This window comes from Poecile atricapillus, chromosome 16 (genome assembly GCF_030490865.1).
Source record: "Poecile atricapillus isolate bPoeAtr1 chromosome 16, bPoeAtr1.hap1, whole genome shotgun sequence".
In the NCBI taxonomy this organism is placed as follows: domain Eukaryota; kingdom Metazoa; phylum Chordata; class Aves; order Passeriformes; family Paridae; genus Poecile; species Poecile atricapillus.
In genome coordinates, this window is record NC_081264.1 from 5,377,466 (window position 1) to 5,405,339 (window position 27,874).

Here is a 27,874-nt window from a genome sequence, read left to right on the forward strand (position 1 = left end):
CCACGTTTTCACAGCTGGAATAAAGATTCTACTGCTTTGCCCTACCCTCCACTTAATTTTTCAAAACTTGTATGAGCACGAGAAGAACACAGAGATGGCCCTGCCCCTCGGCCAGGGCAGTTCTGCGTGGCCAGCTGGTGGCCAGGCCACAGCACAGTCAGCATCTGCCTAGGCAGGCATAGCCCCTCTCTGCAATTCTAAGCACAAGTCCTATGTCTTCTGCTCAATTTATTGATCCATGTTGTTTCTCTACACACCAGTATTTTCCATATATTATTATAGTCCACTTAATGGAAAAGGAGAATTTTTGTCTGTCCTACTAGGAGCTGCCACTGGACTGATGGCTGCAGTGTCCAGACAACACATATAAACATGCTTATTAGCTTTTTTGATCCTCATCATTTGATAACCCATCTAGGCAACTGTCGAGACCCTGAATACTAGATTTCCCTGTGCAATCTGAAACAGGATTAGAATGCAAATGTCATAATTAAATGGCCAATACCAAGAGTGGAGCTAAATTTTTTATTAAATCTTCTGATATCAACATGCAAGAACTGTTTTAGGCAACAGTAATTGGTTTATAATTAATACAACATACGCAATGAAGATAAAAACAGTACAAAGACACAGCATGTAAATAATGAATGGAACCTTTAAGCTCCCCAAGATTTTGCTAAAAAAAAAACAAGTCAAGCTCCTGCACACAAGGAATGCAGCAACAGAGTCTACATTTGGGATCTCCCCTCCCTGCTCACCCCCTTTTCTGCAGGGATCCCACTGCCATCACAGGCCACAGCTGCACTGCCCTGCTGCCACACTGCCCTGGTGAGCCCTGGTCCGTCTGCCACTACATCTCACACCACAGGCTCATGGACATGGCACAATGCTGCCCAACATTCACTGGATAACAGAGACAGAGGAACAAAACTGGAACAGCATCAGAAGAACTTGAAGCAGAAAATTCCTGTCAACCAAACACGGAAAACTTGAAAAAAAGCACCTTGGTCTTAGACAAAGGATGCCATTGTACACAGGGCAGGAAACTCAAGCCACCTTCCTGCTGCTGTCAGCTTCAGACCCTGGACAGCCGGCCATCGGGGCAGGAAAGGCAAACACACAGAAAATGCTTCTTCCATAATGCTCCCTTGGTTTGCCAGATCAGGAAACAATGCCAAAAATAGCAGGAATAATCTCTGATGCATTTAATGTTCTCAGTCTGCAGAACACCTCTTGTGCAGTCAGACCCATTCCCCTTCAGGGCCAGCTGCACCCACTGACCAGTGCTAGCCATGCGAGGGACCAGCAGAAGGGAGGGAATGTGTGAACAGCTGCCACAGCTTCTCAGGGCCAAGCACCAGGTTGAATCTGTCCTCTCCTCTTGTAACTGTTTTACAGCCAAATTTTAGAGAAAAATACGGACAAATCTCTGCTGTGGGATTTCAGGAATGCGAGGAGAGGGAAGACTGCACTTTAATTCAGAACACATGTAGCACATGCATAAATACTGCTGCTGACCACACCAGCTGAATTCCTGCTTTCCCAAAATTAAGGTTGCACCCCAGGTAACACTTTCCTTCACAGTCCTCCATCTGGCTGACACCTGAACCACAGCTGTCAGCCTGCCCTGGAGAATCAGCGCAACAGATTTGTTGTCTCTGCAGCTTTGTTTCTTTATGTCCTACCTGTTTCCAAGGTGCCTCTTACAGAACTAGACTACTTTGTAATGGAAATTTCCTCTGAACTCCATTGCGCCTATAGAGAAGAACAAGATGGGTGGATGGGTGGGTGGGTGTAAAAAATCTTGCCTTGTTTTATCCAAAAAGCATTTAATCATTCTTATTAATTGTGCACAATTAATTACCTGGTGCTTAGTTTACTTTCAGCACTGCACTATGATATAAATTGTAAATTTAATTATTTTCCCCAATCTGGGTATTCTTCCTCTGGACCCCAATACTGGGCCCTCTTGGCTTCACTCTCCATCTGTAAAATCCCTATGTCTTGCACTTCCCAATTATCCTGCCTCCTCCTGGTTTTAGCTGCTGTTTGATTGCTGTGAATCTGAAAAGCATTTAGGGTTGTTTTGGAAATGCTCTTGTCTGCACTGGGATAGCAGAGGTCATTTAACAACCCTTTAACAACTTTGGCTTGCCATGATGAGGCACTTCACCCAAATGACTCAAAAGCTCAGTAACTGCTGAAAGTCAGATAAACTTTGATCAGCAAATGGTGATTTGATGACAATGTAATATAATAATACAATAATATAATAATATAAATATAATAAAATATAATAATAAAACGACAAGAATGAGTGAAGTGCAATACTTTAAAACTAGGATTTCAGGATTTTAACACAATTTTTCCAACACATCAGACAGACTCCACAAAAGCAACAGCTCTGCATACAACCAAACATTCCAAGAGAAGTGAAATGCACCCTGAGAGCCACCAGAATTACACTGGACTTTGTGGAAAGTAAGTCCTAAAGCCACTTACTTATCACACATCTCCATGGGTCCATTCTCAAGACTGCCCTGATCTTTAGCTACAATCTTTCTTACTGGTGAAGTAGAAAAAAAATCTGAGCCATACAATCTCCAGGAGAGCAGAGCAGAAGACAAAAGCAAGATAAAATACCCAGTAGTTAGAGCACAGGATAACAGTGACTGCCATGTGCTCACAGGTTGGGGGGCTGCAGTGTACCTGCAGTGGGGAGCTGTTCCACATTCCCTGGAGAAGCACCTGATGCTCAGCAGGGACTGTGACAGAGAAGCCCAGCACAGACATGGGCTCCTGCCTCTTGGCTCACCATCTCCCTGCCAGCGCCCAGCCAGCACCGCCTGCCAAGGACAGAGCTGATGACAGGGAAGAGGGGAAAAATCAAATTTGCAAAAGTACTAAACATATAAATCTCTTTGGCCCAAGTGAACGTGGGAAAAATTCTTCAGCAGGGGCGTCCCATTTAGTAAGTTTTGCCAGATCATTACTCTTGTAATGCAAAGGGGAGAAACATCAACACCATGTTTCCCTACAATGATTCACCTCCTTTATCACAGATCTCTGAAGTACCAAGTAATTTAGTAGTTGCTATGGAAACTGCTAGTTTTATTGAACAGCCCTGAAAGGGTCAAGAGGTACCATCAAACTGGCCAATTGTAAATTATTTCCCTGCTAAACATCTGCTTTATTTTAGTTGCCCGACCACTTCTCTGTTTTGCTGTTAGAACACTATCTGGATGGACTCCAGAATAGGTGTCATTCTTCAGTGGGGCTGCAACAGCCAAGTCCAAAAATAGTGATTTTCATTTTCTAATACACTGCAAAATCCATCAAACAAAGGAGCCCTACTGAGGGCACAATAGCAAAGGACTGGGGACTCTTCCTTCTTGCATACATCATCACCAACTTGAGGCAGTGGTAACCAACACAAAAAACTGATTTTTACCGTGATCCCTGGGGTTTTCACACAGCTGCTTGCACCAGCCACAAGATGAACAACCCATCAGACTGATCCACTTGTGCCTTCAGAAAATGGACAAAATATCAGCAGAAGAGCACCCTGCCCCTTTCTCAGCAAGCACCCAAGCTCTTCTCAGCTTTCCAACCCCAAGAAAGGACGGAAAGGGTCAGTTGCCAGAAAGGGTCTGTGCTCTAGGAACACAAAACATTGCATTGCCTGTATTGGACTACCAGAAAACAGTGTAATCTACCTTCCTCTACTCACCACACAAAAAATGGCACCAGAGATTCCAAATGCTAGTTAGCAGCTTCTATTCCTACAGGCCAGGAGAACAGCAGGAGTACTGGCTGCATTTCCAACTTCGCTATTGAACTCACTTGATTTGTGTCAGTTCCATAAAAGTGCCAGATTTCTTATTATTCACATTTATTGAATGTGTGTCTATGGAGCAAGGCTTCCTCTGTGGAGGACATGAGCAGCTCCCCTGTGCAGAGGCACTCCCTGTGTCTCTTCCACAGACAGAAAGCTGCCCTAGGCAACATCACCTGGAAATCCTTATTAAAGTTACCTTTAATGTTATCTTTAAGTAACCTTTAAGTTACAACTGTACTTAATTCAAATAACTGGAGTGGGCAGGAGAGAGCATTTTATTACAGAACATACCTGAATTTTAGAGGCTGCATGCTTTCTAATGACAACCATGCCTAAGTTCTGTGCCCAGGGTAAGCCAGTAAAGGGCAAGCTCTCTTCCCTCCTCATACATTCTCTCCGTTCTTCATCTGGCTGAAATTATTTAAGTGATGACAAAGAAAGCAAAAGCTGTGTCTATGTAGACAAGTTCTGGTCTTTCTCACATATCCTGTGAACTCCATTACTTGTGTAAAGTCTTGGCTTGCAAGAAAATATTCTAAGTTCTGAGGTATTTGGCATGCCTTGGTATGGTGACTCCAGCCTTGATTCAGATTTTCCATCCCCAGGAATCCCAGAAGAAATGAAGACATTTTTCTGTACATCCACAGGAAAATTTCTCCTTCGTCAGGAGATGAGTTCATAGTATTAATTTCAGTTCTCTTTTCTAAAATTATCCACCACAGACTAGAACTTCCACACACTGGAACACAGCAGATACTGGAGCACTGCTCTGTTGGGACACTCAGCAGAAGGGCTTCTCACATGGCCAGGGCTTGCCTGCCTGCAGAGCACAAGCCTGGACTCCTCAGAAAGTTATCAGGGCTGTATAGAAACTGCAAATCATGCAGACATAGCCACAGAGAGATCAAAACTAAGAAGAAATGTTTGATGTGTCCCAGTTCCTTCCAGCTAACAGGAACTCATTACATCTGGACTCTGATGCAGGCAGGTGCCAAGTGGTAGAAGAGCTTCCCTATGAACAAATATGAGGGGACGTGCTAAGCCAAAAGAGATCCTGCACTTTCAGAGGCACGGTTCAGGAATGCTGGAGGAGAAAACCAAGCAGTGCCCTGCTCAAGGACCACAGCCTGGCCAGAGGACAAGGGAGTCCCAGGTCACTGCAGCTGCTCAGCAGCAGAATCATCCAGTGTGTTAATTCTCTCCTGACTAACAGACAGGGCAACTGCCCCTACAAAACCAACAGCTTGAGGCTTATGGTAGTGAGATCTGTTCAACATTCTGCCACACAACACCCCACAGTAACAGTTCCACTTTAGCCAGGAGCCCCTGGGCACAGGCAGAGCACCGAGCTCCAGGCATGCACCATCGGCACAGACCTCCTCAGATGTGCCCCGAGGACCCCCTAAGTGTTTCCTGCAACTTCCACTGGCCTCTCTTTTGGCATTTCCGAGAGGATGTTCTGACAACCAGGTCATTGCTGTTCAGCTGCAGCATTCGTGCAGAGTAAATACAGCTACAGTGAAAGCTGTGTCTCTAGGGAAGGAGAAAGCTCACAATAATTACAGCTTGCTGAGAAATCACCAGCAATGGAGATGGCTGTAGACTCTTTCCTGTCTGTGAATTGTACAAATCTGAACTTTGGATGAGAGGTTTAACACAGTAAGCACCAGGCAAGTCTCCCCCACAAGGTACCAAGAGCAAGCAGGAGAACAAAGAGCAGAAAGCACTGCCTGCTGCTTGCCACCGGCACGCAGCCCTGTCAGAGTGCCGGGAGGAGGACAAGCAGGCTTAGTGAATAATTGAAGATACAGTGATGAAATCTCAGAATGTCAGAGGCATAATACAGTTTTGTAGGTTTCATCATGAAGCCTTGAATTCCCAAATAAGACACACTGAATAATTTATCCCTGTGTCAGTACTGGGTCATCAGCTGTTCACTCACAGCACAGTTCAACACACTTGAATGGGTCTGAACAGACTAAAGAACAGGGTCCAGAGGGAAGAGGTGAGGAAAACTCAACCCACTCACCCTTCCAAACACTAAGCTCAGATAAAAATGTGTAGACCCCTCAGTCATGTCTTGTGCATGAGGTCCCACAGGTTCTGAACCTGCTTTAGTGCTGCCCAGCACCACCCTGCCCCAGCCCAGTGCTGCTCCTCAGCACAAGAGACCAGGGAACCCTCCCCAGCTGGCTTCAGGCTGGATCTGCCACCCTGTCACCCAAAATCAGCATCTCAAAGGCCCCAGCCACAGCTCTGTGCCACTAAATACCGCTCACTCACCAGAGCAGGTGATGAACACTTCACAGCCTTTGCCGAGACATCATTTGGAACTTCCCAGGCAGCCCCGTGCACTCAGATTTTATTGGTTTAGCGTTAGTTTTTTCACATTTTTGGCATTCACTGTTGGGCAGTTACCTGTGCAGCAATCCACACCCAGACTGTTTAGTCAGTAACTGTATGGCAGCAGGTAAAAATCCTGGCATTTCCAAATGGAATTCCACAATTGCCACACCCAACCACCCATGATGGGATCAGAGAGCACAGCTCAATCTGTCTGGGCAATCTGCTTTCCTAGAAATCTGCTTTAGATAATATGAGCACACAGGCAGGTCACACACAACAAAGCTTGTAGGATTTAAATCAATTCTCAACCATCAAAGACTTTCCCACATACTAATATCCTGAAAAAGCCCCCATCAATACTGACTGACCTGGTAGCATGAGTAATTACCTCCTAGTTCATCCTTTAAATGACAGAGGAATCCTTCCCAGCTGAGCTATTCCCCTGAGCATCTCCCTGGGAAGAAGGAGCAGTATTCAGAAGCAGAGCTGCATGCCTGTAGCTTTCCCTGTGGAAAACGCAAGCAGTCACCAAGGAATTCCCCTTTCCACCTACGCTGACAGGATTTTTGTAATGTATCAGATTATTTGAGGGGAAAAAAATTAAATGTGATACAACTACACTTGCACATATTCTTTTGGCTTTCAGAATAATAATTTTTTTGTACTGTTTCTCTTAAAAATATAATTTAAATGGAAGGGTCTAGAATAAATTGCAGTAAATTTCCTGGGCATTAATTACATCCATTCATTATTGGTAAGATACAACAAACTTTTCAAAGACTCTTGAATGTCATCACTGATACAGTGGGATTTGTGCACTGGTGATTGTCAGTAACTGGATACAGAGTCAGAAAACACCTGGGTGCTAAAAAGGCAAGGAAAATATTTCAAAAAGAAATGGAAAGTGACACTTAAGAGTCTGTAAAGAACTGGTCATTTAAATGACAACGTGCCAGACAAAGGCAAAAGACAAGGAAAGAATGAAGAAATCAAATTCACTTAAGTGAGCACGTGTGTGCACTCATGCATATGCAACAGAAAAAAGACAGCCAGTCACAGATCAATCATGCTAACAGACCATATGAACATCAGAAAATGCAGGTCTGAGATAGTGTGTATCCAGTGGGATAGAAACAGAGACATAAGCAAAGGTACAGCTGCCACAACTGCACCAGTGTCACTATGTCCCCACACTGTCCTGCAGCAAATTTTTCTGCATATCAGTTAAGCCGTCTTTCATTTAATCCTTGCCTAATTAAGTGAAAAACAAGCACATCATCCTTTAGGTCTTTGTTAACACTTCAGTAAATAATTCCAAGCTTTTCTCTCATTATATGACAATCTTTCAAGGCATCTGTTCTTTCTCATCACACATCTCCAAACACACTTCCAATCAGGGTGCCACGGCTCAAGAAGGACATCACTGTGCAAGATGACAACCACCACACTGGGTCTGACAAAAGCTCCTGCAGACCTGCAGCTGATTCTGGCCTCAGCCAGCCTGGATCCCCTGGGAACAGCAGGACAGGCATGCAGACCTCAAAGCCCTTTTCCACTCCACTGTCTGTGACTCAGTACAGCCTGGAAATGGCAAGACACAGAAGCTTCATCACAGCCCATGGCTGAGTAGGAAAGTCCTGCAAAGCTCTGTTCTTCACTGAACCAGACAATGAATAGGTGAAAGTTAAAAACACCTCCTGAAAAATGAAACAATTAGGAAGTGCCTTTTCCTGGGAACATGCTGCTTTCACAGCATCATGACAGAGGTTATTTTGAACTTATTACTTCCACTGGATTCAGCTGTAAGTAATTAAATTTAGTCATAGAAGTCTGATCTATAAATGGAACCTACAGAAGCAATTACCAGATATTCCACTGGATCAGGAAGCATCTGTTTGATGTAAACTGAAAAGAACATTATTTATATTGCATGGGAAGTCACAGTAACATGGTCCCCTTACAGAGATTTGCTTAGAAAATTACAGTTTTCAGTCAAGAGAGTCACAGGTTATAAATTCCAGCCATGCTCTGCTCCTTCCGCTTGAACAGTCTCATGGGCAAAAAAGACAATCGTATGACACAATTTAAAAGGACTGTTTTGGCTCCTGTTCTGCACTCAGAAACCACATGAAGGAGAAGTTAATTAAGCTTGCAAGAGATGGGGTGACTAAGCATTAAGATTTTTAAAATAATATATATTTTGATACCTCATTTTGTCTGTTTGGAATCCAGACTATGCAGAATCTGATGGATCCATGAACACAGTGGGTTTCTCTCAGCCCAGCCCCTGAGCATGCACTTTTACCCTCCTCAAACCACCACTGTACAGCTGGACGTGATCAGGAAAAGCTTGCAGGATTGTGTATTCCTGAACACAGTGGTGGAGAGGTGCAGCCTGACAACAACTGAGGACACCAAACTGAGTGGGGAAGTGGACATTTGGGAAGGGAGAGCCAACCTGCAGGAAGACCAGGATAGGCAGGAAGAGCATGCAAACAGTTTTCTATCTTTCTGCACAAAGACGCTGAAGTGCAGCACCAAGTTGTGCAGGAGAATCCTGTTCTCCCTTGTCAAGAGATGAAGAGCTTGCGTGCCTGCTGGAAGTGAGATGTGCCACATGCTCATCGAATTTGAATCCCCATCTGGACTTGCAGCCCAGGCAGCAGAAGGTCACCACAGTGAACTCCTCCATTCTCAGACATCAGCATTGCCATCAATATTTCAACGCTGCCCTTCATGCTACGGGCAAGGGTAACAACCTACTCTTCAACACAACTTCTTTTACTTCACAGAGGAAAGCAGAAACAATATTTTGTTAGCAAGTGCAACATAATTAACAGAGTAAAAATGATCAAAACTACTGCACCTTGTAAAATCTTTGCTTGGTTATAAGGAGTTCTTTGACTACTAATGGCATTGTGCAATGAGGTCTGCAGCAGCTTGGCAGCCATTAGCAATAATTCACTGCCACAAGGCGCTTCTCAACCAACATATTCAGGAATCACAATTCTGAAAGCTTTTCCTGCTCAATCTCTGGGCATAAAAATATGAGAAAAACAGAGTAGCTGTGAGGAATGAACACAGATCCACATAAACTGAATATAATACAGAGAATTGTTTATAAATATGTTATAGGCATTCACTATCAGATGTTCTAATTTTTTTCTATAACAAAAAACTGATCTTTTGATATGTATCATTTGATAAGGAATGTTCTAGGGTCATCCCTTACTGGGGCTGAACACACAGATTCTGCACATGTTTATGCTACTGGGGAAAAACTGCAAGCACACAGCCAAGCTCTGAAAAATGGCCATGCGATAGTTCTCGCACAAGGCAAGTCAAGCATACTTCAGCATATCAAGAAATCCTCTAGCAGTCTCTTCAGGGAAACTGCTTTGAACCTGAAGCCTCTTAAACCTGCCCAGGACAAACCTTTTTGAGGACCATCTTGATATTTGCATTCTGACATTGTGTTAGAAGTCTCTCCATAATAAAAACCAAACCGAAAACCCACAAACAAAAACTTTTACCAGAAAACCTGAAAAATTTCCTGTCTGGGAAAACCTGCCCCCCATAAGATTGCCTGCTTGTCAGCCAACCATCAGCTGCTGTCCTACATCAACACTGGCAAATATCACCTCAGACAATGGGCACTTCTCACACCAGATCCCTTCTTTGAGAAAAGCAGCTTATAAACAATGATGCTGACATGTAATTCTGTGCCTGTGAATTTCATGTGCACCTGGGAGATTCAGTATAGCAATCCAGGGGAAAAGCAGTCAACAGCCACTATATCCCCAAAAAGAACATCTGCTCCATACCCAGCAGACACAGCAATTCCAGCCACAGGCAATTCTCAAGCCTCATGCAGCACCTTACCCCTGCCACGTCTCATCTCTCGTCTATCCTAGAGAGGGATGCAGCAGTTACAGACCTGGGTAGGAGTAAATGCTCCTTCAGTAATTCAGTCCCATTTAAAAAAAATGAAAAAGTAATTCAGCAGGGTCTGAAGGTTTCAATTTCAATCATCTCCCCTTTGCCCTTTCACGTGACTACTCCCAAAGGAAATTCTGCTTCAAGGCATCACTATTTCATGTACCTGAGTCAATAAGCCTCTGCTCTGAAATACACAATACCAAGAGCATACACTATCCCATTGCCTTTAAAGATACCCATCCCTACCCTACACATTTACACTGATCCTCTCTTTTATACACAAGACTCAGTACATTGCCTGCTAAGCATCTCCCCACATCAGGCACACTCATGACCTGCCTTATATCCCCAGCTCCCCCTGGCTCGTGTGGCTGAGCACAGCCTCCAAGAGCAGGGACAAAGCTGACCCACAAACAGGTTATTTATTCTTCCCAGCTACACAGGAAAAAATAGAGCACTATGACAGATTGTACTGGCAAAGATATGTTAGATAATGTAGAAGATTTGCTTTAAACTACCAACAAGGTAGAAAATGCAGTTAGTGATGACAACAACCCTCCTTCCAGGCTTTTATATTTTATATTATAAGCAGGTGGGAAAGAAAACTTTCAAGCCACCACTTCAGTTAAAATAGATCCCTAGCTTGAAGGCAAAGAAAGATCCAGCTGCAACTGAAGTCTGGAATTTCCAGCACATTTTTTGCATTTATTAAGATATTATTAACATCAGTAGAGAAGATAACCAGTCAATTCATACAGCAGCCCAGACTCATTTAAAGGTTGTTAAAAATGCAATTCAGTGGCAGAGGTAGGAATGTAGCTGCCATGAAATGCAGAGCACAAGCACCTGGCAGAAGGCATGAAAGCAGCATACTGGATATATCATCTAAAATAACACTAATTTCTGCAATTGCTGTTTCTGGAAGTAAGGTCCTAGATCCCACTTTAAAGTCTAGGCAGTCCCAACTGCTGAACCAAAGCAACACAGCTACTGATTCTGTGAGTATTCATTTTCTGAAATCCCAAGTACCTGCAGCAGGACAGTTGCCACAGAGAGGTGACCTCTTCTCCGACTGATCACATTAATCTGATGAAAAAGCCAGGAAAGGCCTTTTTCTGACAATGCCCTATTCACTGCTCTGTTCACCAAGTCCCACCCAAGCTGGATGGACCCTGCAGATGCAGCCACAGAGGCCAAACCAGAATATAAATCCATAAAACCAGATTGCTGTACCAATCTCTGCTTTACGTTCCTACCTCCATTTGAAACATTTCATGTGCGTTCATCAGTAAATTAAAAAGCAATAGCTCAAGTCACTGGATTTACGGCAAGAGACAACTGAACACCAGAACTCATTGTTGGGAAATTTTCCTATTTAACAGCTGTTTGCGCCTTTCAACTGTAATTCCATTGCCCAAATCATCTCACATTGAATAATCTCTCCCTGACACATCCCTGTTTATATACATTCCATAATCACAGACTTTTATGTTCCCCATTCAGTCAGTTATCCAAATGATACAAATTCAGCCCCTTTGATCTCTCCTCATACATCAGTCCCTCCAGGCCCCTAATCACTTTTTTCACTCTTCTCTGAACTCCCTCCAGTAATGATGTGATTCTAATCCTCTGAAAGGAGAGGGTTTTGGCTCCAGTTCTTCCCACAGATGCGAGCAAACTAATTCAGAGACTCCACAAGCTCCGTGCGTTGCACTGTCACCAGCCTCCACACATTAGATTGTGACACCAAAACAAAGATGGAATTGTATTGTGAATGCTAGAGAGCCAGAAGCTGAAAGGAACCACAATGAAAATTAAAACAATGAACTGATCAGTGCTTTATACAGTCACCAGGACTTTAGGGCAGCTTCCTGCTGCATGCAATGAAGAAGCCAGGGTTACTGTCCCAGGGTTTTACAGAATTACAGCTCCTGTAGCAGCCTCATGATAAATAAATATTCCAAGAAAATGGTGCACAGAGCAAGGCCCCAGGACCCTGCCCACAGCCTGAGCTGTTTCATAGTTACCATTCCACCCTGCAACAGCTGCAAGTGATATGAACTCTGCTTTAACTGATCAAATGCCCTTCATCCCACCAGGGGAGGAGACACTATTCACACCTCTTCCAAAGGCCCTGGCCAGGGTGAGAGCCTCCAGAGGCTACACATGACCAGTCTGCCATCATTCAGAACCAGTTTTGAACAATTTCCAAACTGAACTACAACAAATTGACTCCAATTTGACAGACAGTAAGTAAATAACCTTTAAGTCCTATCCACAGAAGTGTTGCCTGATTTGTGTATTCTTTACTACAGTTCTGGCAAAGGAAGGTACACCAGAATCCACAGGACTTGCCTGTTGCAGGAAACTTTCCATTTTATGCACAGGGATTACACTGGGTCCCTAATCATACTGGAATTGCAGGTATCCAAGGGCACACCACCGCCTTACCTCTGGGAAGATGCAGATCTCCTGACTTTTTACACATCACGTGAAAGCCAGAAGAAGCCTTATGCAAAAAACAGATGGGAGAAACAGCTCAAAATGCTGCATTTCAATGATTAAAAGGTATCAGAGTAAGAGAGAGACAGCTTGTGTTGGGCCACAAAACATTACATCTGAGAATGTATGTCTGGGAGGGCACTGGGCTGTGAGCATAGTGAAGATGGAATTCATCAAAGCAGGATTCAAACCAGAAAAATGCTGATGGGAGCAGGATGATGGGAATTGCAGGCACAGCAGGAGCCGCCATCTCAGCACCACTGTAATGGGCACTGGTGATGTGTCTCCATGGCAGCGGGGGCTGCGGCAGAACCGCTGCAGGAGAAGGGACAGGAGGACACACTCCAGCAGCAGCAGACGGGTTCCTTCCCTCATGTGTTCCTAAATGAGAGACTTGAGATATATGGAAATGAAAACACTCCTGGAAGTTGGTCCATAACAAAGCCAGTTCCTGAGCCTCAGCCCCTCAGACTTCCCCTTCAGATGGAGGCAGCACAGGGGAGAAGGAAGCACAGGGCTGCAGTGTAAAAACCCCAGGATAAGAACCTCTGAAACTGGGGTTAAGGGACAGCTGATTTCAATGCAGCGTTTAAGTGACCTTTTGCACAAAACAAAAGCATCGGTGCTGTCTGCATTCAAACTGCCTAATGAGACCAGGCTGAACACCTCAACAGATTCAGGGCTGGTCAAGTGAGAGCCTGAGATTAGCTCAGTTAGTTAGAGCATGGTGCTAATGATGCCAGGATCATGGGGGTTATCCCCATATAGGCCGTTCACTTAAGAGTTGGACTTGATGATCCTTCTAGGTCCCTTCCAACTCAAGACAATTCTGTGACTCTGTGAAAGGGTATTTTCCAATGAAAATATGTATCAGGCAAAGTATCCATCCCACTGGAACCTGTACTGGTCAAATGGATTCAATTGGACATGGCAAATGAAACAGCAGCAAATACAGAGAGTGGGGACACCTCCTTGCAATACCTCCACTCATTGTCACAACCTAGACAGACAGGGGGTACAGCTTCACGTGAAGATAGTGATCTTTTGGACACTTGGTACAAATGGCACGAGACACATTCTAGCTCCAAAGGGATGAACCAGTGCATCCATGTACCATGTACAGTGCCATTATCTTGGGGTAGGGTCCAGGGTTTCTAGGATTTACTACAGAAGCCACAGACTTTTCATGGAAGTAGATAGTTCAACCATTATCAGGACCATAAGGACTCCAGCAGTCTTGTTAATAATGTCTCTGGAAATGATTCCAAGATTTGAGGTCACTTTTGCTGCAGTGCAACGCAAGTGAGTACAGGTTAACATAGCTAACATTTATAACGGGGTGAATCCTAGTTTCAACTGCGTATTGGAACAAAAATGTAAATTAGTCAATGCTGAGATGATTAACAAGATAAGATTAAGGTTAAAACTAGAAAATCTATTAACCTGTTTAAGAAGTAAACGTGGCACCTGGCAGGTCATCAGTCTTTTAAGCCCCCTGGGGTGTAGATGCTTTCAGCAAATAGGAGACTGAGCAAGGCAACCAAAAGCTCTGTGTGAAGGCTAATGGATCTGTTACTGCCTTGCCACATCAGAAGGGACATCACTTCTCCCTAAACTCAGCAGAGTGAGCCACACACCATCCTCTCACCTTCTACTGCCACAGACTCAATGTACCACAACCCCTGGATGGGGTAGGATCTGAGAAGCTAGTAAGAGGTTTGACATACAAAAAGAAGCACAAAGAAAAGAAATCAGCATCGAGAATGGCAGATTCAATTTCATGTCTATATCCTAACAGCTATGAAACAAAAGTTTTAGTCAGAAAACTATATTCACCCATTCTGCTTGTCCTAGTGTGCAGAGATGCTTGTCATTCAACTGTCACACTTATCCATTCACTGAGTATTGTGAAAATAATTGCAAAGAATTTTAATTATGCCTCAGAAGACACATCATCTCTAGGAGAGAGAGACACATGGTCCACCTGCATCTTTGAGTCTAATTTCCCTTAGGAAAATTTTCCTCTAATGCATTATTTCACATCAGACAGCCTACTACACAGAGCAACTCGCCAGACTGCACTAATTGTTAACAGTTTGAGGTTTATCACGTCCTGCTTTTTAAAGCCATGTACAGAGCCAGTCAGGATTGTGAGAGGACAAAGACAACCTATTCAGAGGGTGGCTGACCTACAGAAATAAGAAAACAAATGCTGAAGATGGGAAAATGAAGACAAAAAAGACAGTGATTAAACCTGTATCCCAGAGCCTCAATCTTAAGCACAACTGTAACTGGGCAGCTCCCATCTCAGTGCCATCAAGTCTTTGCCTGAGATCAAACTGAACAGGGTATTTTTGCCCCTAAGACTTTGGTTCTGTAATAGTGAGAACCTAAATGCATTACTACGCTCCCAGGACTTCTTCTGTGCATTGAAGAAAACTAGGGAAAAGTTTAAATAATTGTAGCTTTGGCGAACTTTGTATCTCCCTCATTGAGTGCCTGTGCAAAATACTAAATATTTCTCTACATTTCTTTACCCACCAAAACACAGACCTAGTCATTCTAATCACTGCACACATCAATATCAAAAACAAAAGACCTCCAGACTTGGAAGAGAGAGGATTTCATAGGCAAAAGGCTGCAGAGAACAGTACCCAGGCCACCAGAGCTCCTCCTTACTAATTATCCCAGAGTGTCCATTTGCTGTGTAACCACGGGAGAAGTGTGTCAGCCTGTGGCAAAGCTGTCTTCAGCAGCTTATGGAATGTTTCTCCAAGCCCTGATGCAATTAACTGCCAGGAAAGTGCTGAGGCAAGCAGAATTAGGAAGCTATAACAAATCAAGTATATAATCCTACAACATTTACATTTAAAACAGCTGAATTGCTTTTAACTCACAGAGCTGTAGCATGTTTACAGTTTCATTTCATCTGATCTAGATATCCTATTCCTCAACTAGGACAAATAAAAAAATCCAGTTTCAAGGCCAAAATGGGGAAAGAATCAAAAACAAGGTACAGCTCTCCAGAGCTCCCTGACCTAGGTGGCAAGACTGGCCATTCTGAACCACCAGTACACCCTCAAAGTCAGGTGCAAACACTCAGAACCACTAAAAAAAATCGTAATTACCCCAGAAGTTCTTGTTTAGATCATAGGAAGTTTGAGTAAAGTCCAATACGGAGATTGCTGGGTCCAGGAAACACTTTCCCATAAAAACAAGCATGCACAAACTCCAACATTCTTGCTGCAATATCCAATTAGCTGCAGAGAGAGAAAAGCAACTGCTACTAAAGTGTTAAAAAGCTTTGTGGTGGGAGAGGGAGGAGGTATGAGGGGAAATGGACATTTCCATAGACTCTGAAGATTTTTAAGGAGGTCTATTAGGAAAAACCCAACAAACCACAAACAAACACGCACACAAACCTTCTTCTTAAAAGACAGTAAAAGCAAGGTTTGACAAAGTCTTAAGCTTAATCTGCAGTGTCAGAAAAATAATATCCACTACTCAACATTAATGTCTTCAGCAATCCTGGCATAAAATGGTCGGGCAGACCCAGATCCAACAGCTACTGAGGATGATGGGAATCACTCTGCTAACTTAGCTGACTTTTAGCCTGGACTGTTGGATGGTCTCTGAGGCTACTGCTCAGAAGATAATGCCAATTAGAAAGGAAAGCAGCACAGAGAATCCACCAAATGCTTTTAACTTCTGCCAGCTACACAAAGAGCAGAATTAATGTTTAAGAAAAACATATAAAAGTGACACCTGTACTCAACTCATCACCATCCAACCAGCTGCATCACAACTGGGACCCACTGTGAGCACGTGCTGACAGATTTCTGATTCCCACCCTTCCCCAGGACAGGAAGATGCAGGACACCCAGGAGGGCTGGCCTTGCTGCCCAGCTCTGCACAGCCACTTGCACTGCTTTAACTGCAGGAGTGATGTGGATTTCAAAGGATCACGGACTTGTTTAGAGTCACCCGAGCTGGAGCACAGCTGGGGCTCATGCCCATATGGCAAATTTCTCTTTTTAATCTAACTTTGATAGTGAGATGTGTTAAATCTTTGATTTTATTGGCAGATACTGACTGTATTTGCCTAACCTCTGAAGCCTGATGATTGACAGTGTTAATGTACTTTTTAATAGATGAAAAGGGAAATGACAGCTTTTGGCTCACTTTCAAGCACATTTCTTCACTGCAAAATACTCTACAGCTCAACCTGCTTTTCATACAACCTAAGAAATCTATTCTTTATAGTGTTGCTAATAACTGGTGGCATGCTGAAGAAAACTGTAGCTCAATAGGAACACTTACTGTGGGAGCTACTTTACTTCCTGAAAGAAAGATGTTTTCTTCCTTTCTTTAATCTCAACTGCATTGATCTGATCTTAGAAAATCCCAGACAGAAGTTAAGCATTACTTCAAAATGATTTCTCAACTCTTTCTACACCAAACAAAGCTTACACCCCCAGACTTTCCAAGAGCAGCAGTTGTAACAAGTTGTAACAGTGGTTCCAGCATCAAAGGTGATCTCTATGGAGTGCTGAGGCTGAGGGACTACACTCTTCCACATGAAGGAAACTGTTCATAGAATCACTGGTTCTATGGTTTGGTCTGGAAGGGACATTAAAGCTCATCCAGTGCCACCCCCTGCCATGGGCAGGGACACCTTCCACTATCACAGGTTGCTCCCAGCCCCATCCAGCCTGGCCTTGGGCGCTTCCAGGGATGGGGCAGCCACAGCTTCTCTGGGCACCCTGTGCCAGGGTCTCAGCACTCTCCCAGGGAAGCATTTCTAGCAAGTCTGAGGGGAAGAAAGCTGTGGTTTGCATTCCATATTGTGAGAGACTGGCAAATGCATTTCTCTGCCCAGATATCCTTGTCATGAGTCTGCATCCGAGCAAGAGCTAATATTCAGAACCCAGAAATTCGTGAAAGGGCTCTCCAACCATAACAGAGTAACATTTCTATGGAAAATGGGATGATGCCAAGTCATAAGTCTCTGCAAAGGCCTAATTAACATGAATAACACAGCTGGATATTTTATGTATCAGCTAAGTCCCTCCTTCCTGCCACTTAAGAGTAAAAATAGTAGAATGTTTTATGGAGGTTAATTCATGCTTGCTTAGGTGTGATTCCACTTTAAGAGAGGGCAGAACAGACTCTTGCAGCCATCCATATAGGAGACACATGGACAGCCTGTCTAAATGGTGTTTGCTGAAGGAAGTCACAACACAGCAGGTTTGTCAGGGAAATGTGGATAATTGCCAGAGTATCAAAGGAATTGCCTTTCCTTCCATTCCAGACTTGGGTTTCAGGATAGATGAGCTGGTATAATCACCTGGCAGGTTACAAGATAATCAGAAAATGAAAGAGTAATGGCAAAGTACAAAGAAAAATATGAAGAAATCTAAACGAAAAACAGCATGGTTTACCAGGAGGTCAGACAGTTGGTTTTATCCCTCTGATGGCTGTTTAGTTCAGAACATATTTTGGCATGCTTCTTTACAAATAACACAGCATCTCAATTAATCTGAGGTGGCGGCAGCTCCCAGACCTGTACAATCCCTTTGGACCCTGCATCAGAGCTTAATTCTGATTCCAGAGTTTCAGACTGGCCAATCCCATAAACAATCCCATCTCAGCTGTGCAATTTTGTTTCACTGTAGCATACATCAGGCAAGAAACTAAACAAGCCTAGATCTGGGTTATTCAAATAGCTGAAGGCATTGAATTGTTTGTGCTGCTCTGGAAAGCTTGTAACCATAGTTTTCAGAAAGTTGTCACACGTTCATCTCACAATCCTCATTTACTCCATTAAGTGTAGTATGCTACTAAATAATAAAATAAGAATAAAAGAAACAATAAGTAACTCTCACAGGAAGACCTGTGTTTTCATATAATGGAAAAAACCAATTTTTTTTTGAAAACATGACTTATTACTCTCTATTAAAAAAAATAAAAAATCACATCAGTAACACCAAGGCTTGGAGCACAGTGAGGTGCTGAGAAGCCAAGTCCCCTGCAATCCAACACACTTTCCTAGGGTCACTCCCAAGCATCACAGCCGCTGGATCCACACAGCATCACTGCCTACCCCAGGATGGGCGGGAGCAGGGAGCAGCTCTGGCCTGGCAGCTGTGCTTTTGGGGCACAAACCCAAGCTATGCTGACAGTACAACTCACACAGCTTTAATAAATATCCCAGGAGGAATGTTACTGACACTTTTAACTGTGGCTAACCAAAGAGTGATGGTCTCAGAGATTATTCCAATTAAACTGATGACACAGACAGGTATTGTATTATTTATAAAGCCCTGGTTTTCTCAGCATAGGAGAAAGCAATCTTAGAACATTTCCCTATTCATTACTGCAAACCTTTTCAAACCAGCATCTCTGCAAAAAATCCCTCTATGCTGGGCTTCTGCTGTTGCCCCACATTAGGCCCAGTTATGAACCACTGTGTTTGCTCACATAGGGAATCCTTTTCCATTACTCCAGAGGGAAGCTTTCCTTCCCAAACACTTTATGGCAGAACCAGTCCACCCAATCTGTATCAAGAAATTCCACAATTTCATTTTGCCTGTGTTTTCTCAGATTTGTACGCTTAGCTGCTCCTGTCAAACTAATATTCCAAGTTCCAGTTATATATACTTAGCAATACAAGCTTCTGCTTCTCTTACAGATTGACCCAGGAATCCCTTTTACACGGGTCAATTTACCAGAGCAGGCTATTTCTTCTTAAATAAAGTAACAAAGAGAAGAATGTTACAAATATGCTAAAAAGCACTAGTATCATTCGGCAGCTGAAGACTTCATTTTTTCTACAAAACATTACAAAGTGACATTGAAACTTATCAGAAAGACTGCAAATCACGAAATTATTTTCCAGTGTTCAATTCAAATACAGAAATCTGACAAACATGTACAAATACAGCAAGATGGTGAGCTGTGCAGAGCACTGCTTACAAATCCAACCTGACTTCAGGGCCAATGTACCTTTGCTATAAGGCAGAAGTTGTGACCTTAGCCAGCTACCACATCTTCTTCTTTCACCTTCACCTACAACTAACTTCATGCTCGTTTTTAACCTCTTTTGTCAGCTCTTGAAGTAACAGACCTAGTTTAAGAGAAGCTTTGTGCATGTCATGGATTTTTCTTCTAAACCAAAGTAAGCTCTAGTAGAAATTCAAATGGATGAGCAGGACTGAAGGGATGATTTTAGGTATATCAGAAGGTTACAAGGCCCATACACAGGAATTAAGGAAGATTGCATTAATCATCTAAAAGGATTCAAATATTGCAAGTAGAGCAATTCCATTTCCTAACAGGAACAAATTCAAACACTTTCCCTTGCAGAAATTTCCGTAATTACATGTAATTATCTCCTACACTGAAATTCTGCAGTACAGCACTTACTGCAAAGGACATTCTCATCAAATGCTCTATTTAGGAAATAGAGGAGGAATATTTTCCTGGTGAATTGTATGTTGCCATCAAATTGATTAACCCACGGTTTTGCTCTGCCAAAATATGCATCTATCTTTGATAACGAGAATCACCAAACCCTACTTAATGACCCTATCATTAGGTTTTTATAAAAGCCTAAAAGATGGAGAATTTTATAAGTGCATGCAGAAGAGGAGGAATAGATCATACCCACAGATTACATCAAAGGCAGATCAGTTATAACAATGCATATTGGACATACAGTTCTTTTCTGCTTAGTGAATCAAAGGCTCCAAGACAGCATTTGGATATGCATTCCTTTTTGGGCAATAAGGACAAGTATGGCAACAGCTGCTCCAGTATTTGCAAAAACTGTATAAACGCAAACAAAATACCAGAGGTTACAAGAAACTAATATTTGCATTTGCTGCTTTTGTGCCTAAGGAAAATGTCTGTCAGCTGTTCTCCATGTGCATAAGGAAAATGTCTGTCAGGAACATGTAATGTCAGTTATTCACATTTTTCATAAGCAAATATGTACAATCCCACATCTCTTGTGACCAACTGTGGGAACAGAATCTACTGGACTGCTGCTGCCCCCGTACATCTCTGTTACTGTATAATATCCCAATTCAGCATTCAAGCAGTGCAGCAAAACAGATCCTGCTCCAAGCCTGTGGAAAGGCTCCACTGATCTTCTGCAGCACCTCAGCCATCAGTGATGGGCTGAGCTTGCTCAAAGCACAGCATCTTCCAGGCATTGCAGAACATGAGTCGTCAAAGCAAGCTTATCAGAGCTCACAAGTGACCCAACAATAAAACAGGATTACCAAAGAGTGCTTTGTGTGATCTAAATGATCACAGACAGGTGGAAATCGATCATCCATATAGCAGGAGATCCTGAAGCACAAGAGATGACAAAGGCAACGGCAATTTGATAGTGAGGGACAAAATTATAATGTTTTGGGGGACTGTCCTCTCAAAAGCTGCTGGGTCTTTGCTGTACACAGTAGAGACAGAAAAAGAGCTTGCAACACCAAGCAGGTGTCACATATCTCAGTATGTCCGTAAGACTGGAAGAGAACAAACTCTTATCAGATATAAATAACCTTAGATAATGCACTGTAGTTACAAAGTGTGCATCTCATCAGAGACATCTGTGGGAAATGGGGTACGACCAATTAGGATTTTGCAGACTTTTCTAAGGAAATATTCAAATCAGCCCTATCCCCACCCAGTCAGCCCTCCCCTCGAGGAGGTGCCCTCATGCTCTCCCCTCTCTGAAAGAAGCTTTTTGATTTCAGTCATTGTTAAGAGGAAGGCAGGACACTGGTCCATCACAGCAGAACGACGGATTACCAGCTCAAATCACTATGAATTCAGGCATAACATCATTCCAGAGCCAAGGACTGCATTGCCTTAAATGGAAAAGATCTGCAATATTTAACAGGTCAGGAATACTATCCATTTCTGTTTATTTAAGCATATAAGAGGATAGATTTAGATTTTAAAAGTCTCTTAAGAAATATAAAATGGGAAAGCTCATGAATACTTCTCTGATAATTGCCAGTTAAGAAAGTGGGGGAAAAAGCAAGGGTGAGAAAGGAAGGCATGAAAAAAGAGGAAAAAATATAAAAAAAAATTAAAAAAAAAAAAAATCAATTTGCTTATTTTCACCTAATATGAACAGAATACTGGAAAATTAGTTTGATTTTCCAGCTTAGAAAAATCATGGCATTTGCCACATCAGGAAATCGTCCTGCAACCAATCCCAATGCCACCCATCACTTGCCAACCTGCCCGGAGAAGGACACCAAGATCAGCTAAGCTCATGCTCCTTTGCAGGAATTATCAGTCTTGCAAGCATTCCCCAGTCCTTTTCCACAGCATAACCCATTTCACCCCACAATACAGAGTGAAAAAGTGACTTTTACACCAAAGCCCACCCAGGAGCCAGCCCATTCCATTCCCTATGGAAAAGGACTCTACAGCCTGTGACATTTTAGCTGCAATACAATACAGATTGCAATCATTGCAGGTTCCCCACAGTGCTTGCTTGTAAGAGTCACACAAACATCATTACTGACAAGAACAAGGTCACAAAAAGGTATTTCATTGCTTCTAGTGAATAACGGAGCTTGTCCCAGGAACCCAAACATTCCCATTCAACCCTTCAGCTCCGAATGGCACAGCGAGAAAAGAGCTCCTCTCCCATGCAGAACATGATGTGTGTGCCCAGATTCAGTAGCAGCAGGGACAGATGGAGCCAGGAATGGTGGCACAAAGTTACAGATTGAAAGAAAAAAGAAAAAAAAAATCTGAGCTTTTGGATCCTACTATTACACAGTGACCGAGATGAAATGCGCTATTGCAGTCTCGAGCACGTACTGAAAATCCAAACAGAGGACTTGGACATATCGTAATATACAGACTCAGAAGTAAAAAAACCAATACAGATCTCCAAGAGAGTAAGTTATGGCAGAGAGATAATGAGATTTGCATGAATTTACTAAGAGCATATTTTCTTCTGTACTCCAGGAAAACTGAAGAAGCTGTTTGTACACAGAGGCATTACACATGAATGAATTTCCTTACTGAAACGCTCTTGGTAAATATGCCTCACTTGTGGCAGTCAGGAACAAAGGGATATCAGCTCAGCACTGTGTTGCTATTGATGATTTACTGAATCCTTCATGACATCCACACCCACCACAGTCAGTTCAGGTTTTGTCCAGCATTTAGTCACAGAATTGATTAGCAATTGACTCCTACATGCAATTTTGTTTAGTATTTAAACCAGCTGCTCTTATCAGGGTCAAGCAGGCAGAACTTCCCACACAGCTCCTACATAAAAACAAGGTACATTTCGTACACATGAAGCACCACTTTATACAACTTGCTAGCTTGAACAGCTTGGAAAGGAGTGCTCTCACCTGAACTCCAGTACCCCATTATGCACTCACAAGTATAATGACATTTTTATTATTATCCATAGGTTCACTACCCTGCATTAGCAAACACAACCACACCACCATTCATGCCATCCATTCTTTTCTCCCCTTAGCCCAGAGGCTGCAGCAAATCCTAGCCAACAAGAAGTCAGAGCAGCCCAAGGCAAGCCCAGGGCAATGGGATTCAGCAAAAATCTCCATCTCACTGATGAGGGAGCTGCTTGAGCCACCATCCTGTTGGCAGCACATGTGTCTCTGCCAGCAAACTGTACCCTGGAGTTGAAGGAAGCTTCAAAAGGAGGTTTTGATAAGGGAAGGATTTAGTTCCAGAGCTACAAGACTCTCAGCCTGCCCTCAGTGCCAAAGAAGATCATGGAATAGGTCATCAGAGAGGGGAACAGAGCTGGGGGAGGGTCTGGAACCCAAATCTGATGAGGAGCGGCTGCAGGAGCTGGGGAGGCTCAGGCTGGAGAACAGGAGGCTCAGAGGGGATCTTCTGCCTCTCTACAAGTCCCTGAAAGGAGGCTGTAGCCACCTGGGGGTTATTCTCCTGAGTAACCAGCAACAGGACAAGAGGAAATGACCTCGAGTTATGCCAGGGAAGGTTTAGGTTGGATATTATGGGAAATTGCTTCATGGAAAGAGTTGTCTAGCCCTGGCATAGGCTGCCCAGGGTATGGTGGAATCATCATCCCTGGAAGTGTTCAAAATGATGTGGATGTGGCACTCAGGCACATGTTTTAGTGGTGAACATGGTGATGCAGGGTTGACAGTTGGACTTGGTGATCTTATCCAAACATAACTATTCTATGATTCTATGTAGTTCCTAAAAACTGAGCCGCTGAACACACTGACATGACTGATTTTATGCTTTTCAAAGAATATGATCAATGTAACGAATCAGTCACGGCTGTAGCCAGACTCTGTATAATTGCTGGCTCCTGAGAGGCTGTCAGCGCAGTTGTGCTCACCCAAACGCAGGGGGCATTTAATGCTGGAATTCCAGCCTGCCTTCCCAAGACAACAGACTCACACTGCGCTGGCAGCCCTTGGATCCTGGTCCCAGTGCCTGTGTCCCAGGGCACTTGGCCAGCATGGACCTTGTTTTGGACTAGAAGACAAGGATGCAGGGGTAACCTGGAAGGAAGTGAAGCCAGAGGTGAGTCACCGAAGTCCACAGGAAAAGAGTCTTTATTAATTCTGATGCTTGTGGGAAAAAAATTAGTAAACAATGGTCATTTTTTAAACTTAAAAATACACATAGTTTACAACAGAACAGGAGTATTTCAGACACAAGCAAATTCAGTTTTTCATTTGCTGAAGGCAAAAGAACCCGTTACACGTTCCAGGCAATAGCTGTATCTGGGAATCACCAGACAAAGGAGCATACTCCAGGGTTACACATAGGACTAATAAACTGTGTGAGATTCTATACAGCACCGTTTCACAGCTGTGAAAGCAAATATCTCTCAATGAGCAAAACACCTTAAACATTTAATAATAAAAACATGGGTAAAGCAAAAGAACACAAATATAAATAAACAAATCAAGGGAGACTCCCGATTCAGTGAAGCAGCACATGCATTCAGCTCTCTTATTTGGGTATTCTAATAGGGACAAGGCAGGGAAATGACTTCTTGAAAGTCACTCGAGGATAGGACCAGCAGTACCGGGATGTATGGTACCACTCAGTGCTGCACTGTCTCATTTTCTGTGCTACTCAGAGCTGGGGCAGCAGAACCTCCTGCATGGTCTGCACAAGCCCCTTTCCTGAGGCTACTCCATGCAGCACATGACGGCAGCACTGCAACGGCACCGGGCCAGCAGAAATCCCAGCCGCGCTCACGTGAGGCTGCTGGCAGCACAGACTGAATAACCTCTGCTGAGAGTCACTGGGACTACAGCTGAAAACACAACCGAGTCCAGCATGAACACAGTTCACATCACATCAGGGATAGGAATTATTTTTTGCTCGGACGAGTAAGACGCCTGACAGTTCAGAGAAGTTCAGCTGTCTCGTGTACCCTCTACATAATCAAATTTAGTTGCCCAAAATCAACTCGATTTGGACACAGACAATAATGCAGAGAAAAGAAATAAGCATCTGACATGGTGATTTAAGCATAAGTGGATGAGCCAATACTGCCGAGTGAATCCTGACACTCTGAACAGAATCTTCCAGAGCCGAGGAGTCCAGCCAACAGCCAAGAATAATATTTCAGTGGTTCAGTCAATACAGCTGTAACCATGGCCTGGAGGGGTTTCCACAGCCGTAACCACAGGAGCGACTGCACATTCACTTGAAAATAGTAAAAACAGACATTTAAAAATCTACAGCTTGTAGACATCTTAAAACCAGTTTGAAAGGAGGCACAGAGGGGCCTGAAAAATGCACCAGCACTCCCACCAAGCTTGACTGTCATCTGTTTATCCTTCTTACGAGACAATGACTTGAAATAAGAACTCTCACTAGGTACGATCACTTACATGAAAAAAACCTGAAAGAGCAGCTTCAGACTAGCTGAAAAGAGGTGAGGTACCAGTGTACAAAGCCTGACTGATCACCCGGAGCACAAGGCACGTTCCAAACAGGACAGTCTAACACCGTTTATTCGTGTCTCACACTCACAGCCAGAGACACTCTCATGCCTTTCACATATGATTTCTATTTCTTCCCTGATGTAAGACACAGTATCACACAACATGCTACAGAAGGAGCCCTGCTGGTTCAAGCAGGCTTTCCCAAACGAAAAAAAAAACAAAAACCCAACAAAAAAACAAAACGGAAAAAAAAAAAAAAAGAAAATAAAAAGTTTAATAGTCCACAGCTGCCAGGAGCAAAGGGTCACTGCCGCAGTGGGGCGGCACAGCACACTCGGTTTGCTGGGTTCTCCCTTCAAAGAATATCCATAAAACGCACTGCCAAGCGCCACGGAAAAGCGTCCTGCGCCGCGGCCCCGCACGGACACCGCGCACCGCCCGGCGCGGGGCCCTCCGCGGGCACCGGGACCGCGCCGGCCCCGCGGCCCGAGCACCGCCCGCGTCCCGCCGGGGCGAGGGGAGCGCCAGAGGGAGCGGGGCGGACCCTCCCGGCACTCACCTTCTTCCGGGGCTGCCATTTCATCATATTTGTAGAGCGGGGACGTGCAGCATCAAGGTGGCGCTGGGGCGACGGGCGCAGCGGGGCCGCAGCCCGCGGTCATGCTGCCCGGCCCCGCCACCAGGCCCGCGCCGCGTCCCGCGGGACGGCAGCCGGCCCGGCCGCGCGGGCCATGGGCGGGGGCTGTGCCCAGCCGGCGGCTCCGCCCGCACCGGTCACGCCCGGGACCCGCGGGGCGCGGCCGCTCCCGGGCGCATCGCGGGCGGCGAGACCCGAACCAGGACCCGGCCCCGGCCCGGCCCGCCCGGCGCGCGGCAGCTCAGGGGCGGCGCCGGCCCAGCCCCGCCCCCGCCGCGCGCCCGGGGCCGCCCCCGCCGCACGCGAGCCCGCGGCGGGCACGGGCACACCGCGCCGGCAGGGGGCGCTGTGCGCCGGAGCGGCTCTTGCGCCCCCTGTCGGTGCCACCCGGCACGGGGACAGCTCGGAGGCACCGGAACACGGGGACAGCTCGGGGGCACCAACACACGGGGACAGCACGAGTGACACCGGCACACGGGGACAGCCCGGGTGGCACCGACACACGGGCACAGCACGAGTGACACCGGCACACGGGGACAGCCCGGGTGGCACCGGAACACGGGGACAGCTCGGGTGGCACCGACACACGGGCACAGCACGAGTGACACCGGCACACGGGGACAGCCGCTGTGTCCGGGCACGCGTGTCCAGGGACGGGGCCAGCCGCTGTGTTCTGTGCACGCAGGTGTGCTCGGGCACCGGGAGAGCGCTGCTGCCGGTGGAAGGGCTCTGCAGTTCCAGCTTTATTGTGTGGTTGAAGTGTTTTCCCGTCGAGCTTTCGCTGCAGACTGAAAGCAGAGCTGAGCACTGTGGTCATCTCCAAGGAGCCAGCTATTCCAACATCACAGAGCTTCAGCAGGAGCTCTGGGGGCTGCTCTGAGACTCTTCTAATAAACGAACATAGGCTCAGGAGAGTTACAAATCCTTAGGGCATGAACGCAACACAATTTAACTCTGGGCTTATATTATTGAAATGGCGCAGAGGTGTAGATTTCATTGCTGTAAGGAATGACCAACAATGTAGCATCTTGGAGGTAAACAATAAACTTAATGCAAATGTAGATTGCACACAGATCTAAACACAGATCAAAAAATATTCATTGCCAGGTCCTTGGGAAATACAACAGTTGCTTCTTTCCATTGCAGTTCCTCAGTCCCAAAGGACACTGTGCCTTGGCTCTCAGGGAGGCCAGAACACTCACAGGGGTATTTCAGCTCTAGCCTTGATGCTCAGATGCTGCTCCCTTCCACGGTTGCTCTGTGTACTCTGCCATGAACACAAAGCTCAGACACCAGTCCCAAAGCTGCCTTCAGCAGGTCCCATCTTGCAGACACTTGCACTCTGTGCTCCGTGGTTCTGTTCCCACACCTTTCCCTGGATTATTGACAATGCATGCGGCAACACAGAGATGCAAGTGAAAAATAAAGCTTTGAAATGCAGTAGGGACTCAAAAGAACAGGCTGAGCAGACAAGGTGGAACTCCTGCTGGTTTTACTCCCCAGAGCTAGTGTCTCACAGAGCTCTGCCTTTCTAATATACCAACAGAAGAGCCAGTGGGACCTGAAACTCAGAGATTTCCGTAAATTGAAAAAGTGGTATTGAGAATTCTGAGAAGTTCTGTGCATAGCAGTCGGTGCTTGAGTCAAGAAAATAAGTGCTCAGCA

At 44.7% G+C, this 27,874-nt stretch overlaps 1 protein-coding gene across 3 annotated transcripts in view; it reads right to left on the minus strand.

Annotated features, from left to right (window-relative positions):
- The window catches only part of TTC28 (tetratricopeptide repeat domain 28), a 105,019-nt gene that overhangs the window by 51,593 nt on the left and 25,552 nt on the right, over window positions 1-27,874 (minus strand). Inside the window, exon 1 of one of the 3 annotated variants that reach the window (XM_058851122.1) lies at window positions 26,132-26,435. The exons of the other annotated variants lie outside the window; for them this stretch is intronic. Within the exon in view, the coding sequence (XP_058707105.1) occupies window positions 26,132-26,158 (27 nt within the window). The 5' untranslated portion in view covers window positions 26,159-26,435. Of the gene's footprint in view, window positions 1-26,131; window positions 26,436-27,874 lie in introns of those variants that run through there. 3 annotated transcript variants of the gene reach the window in all.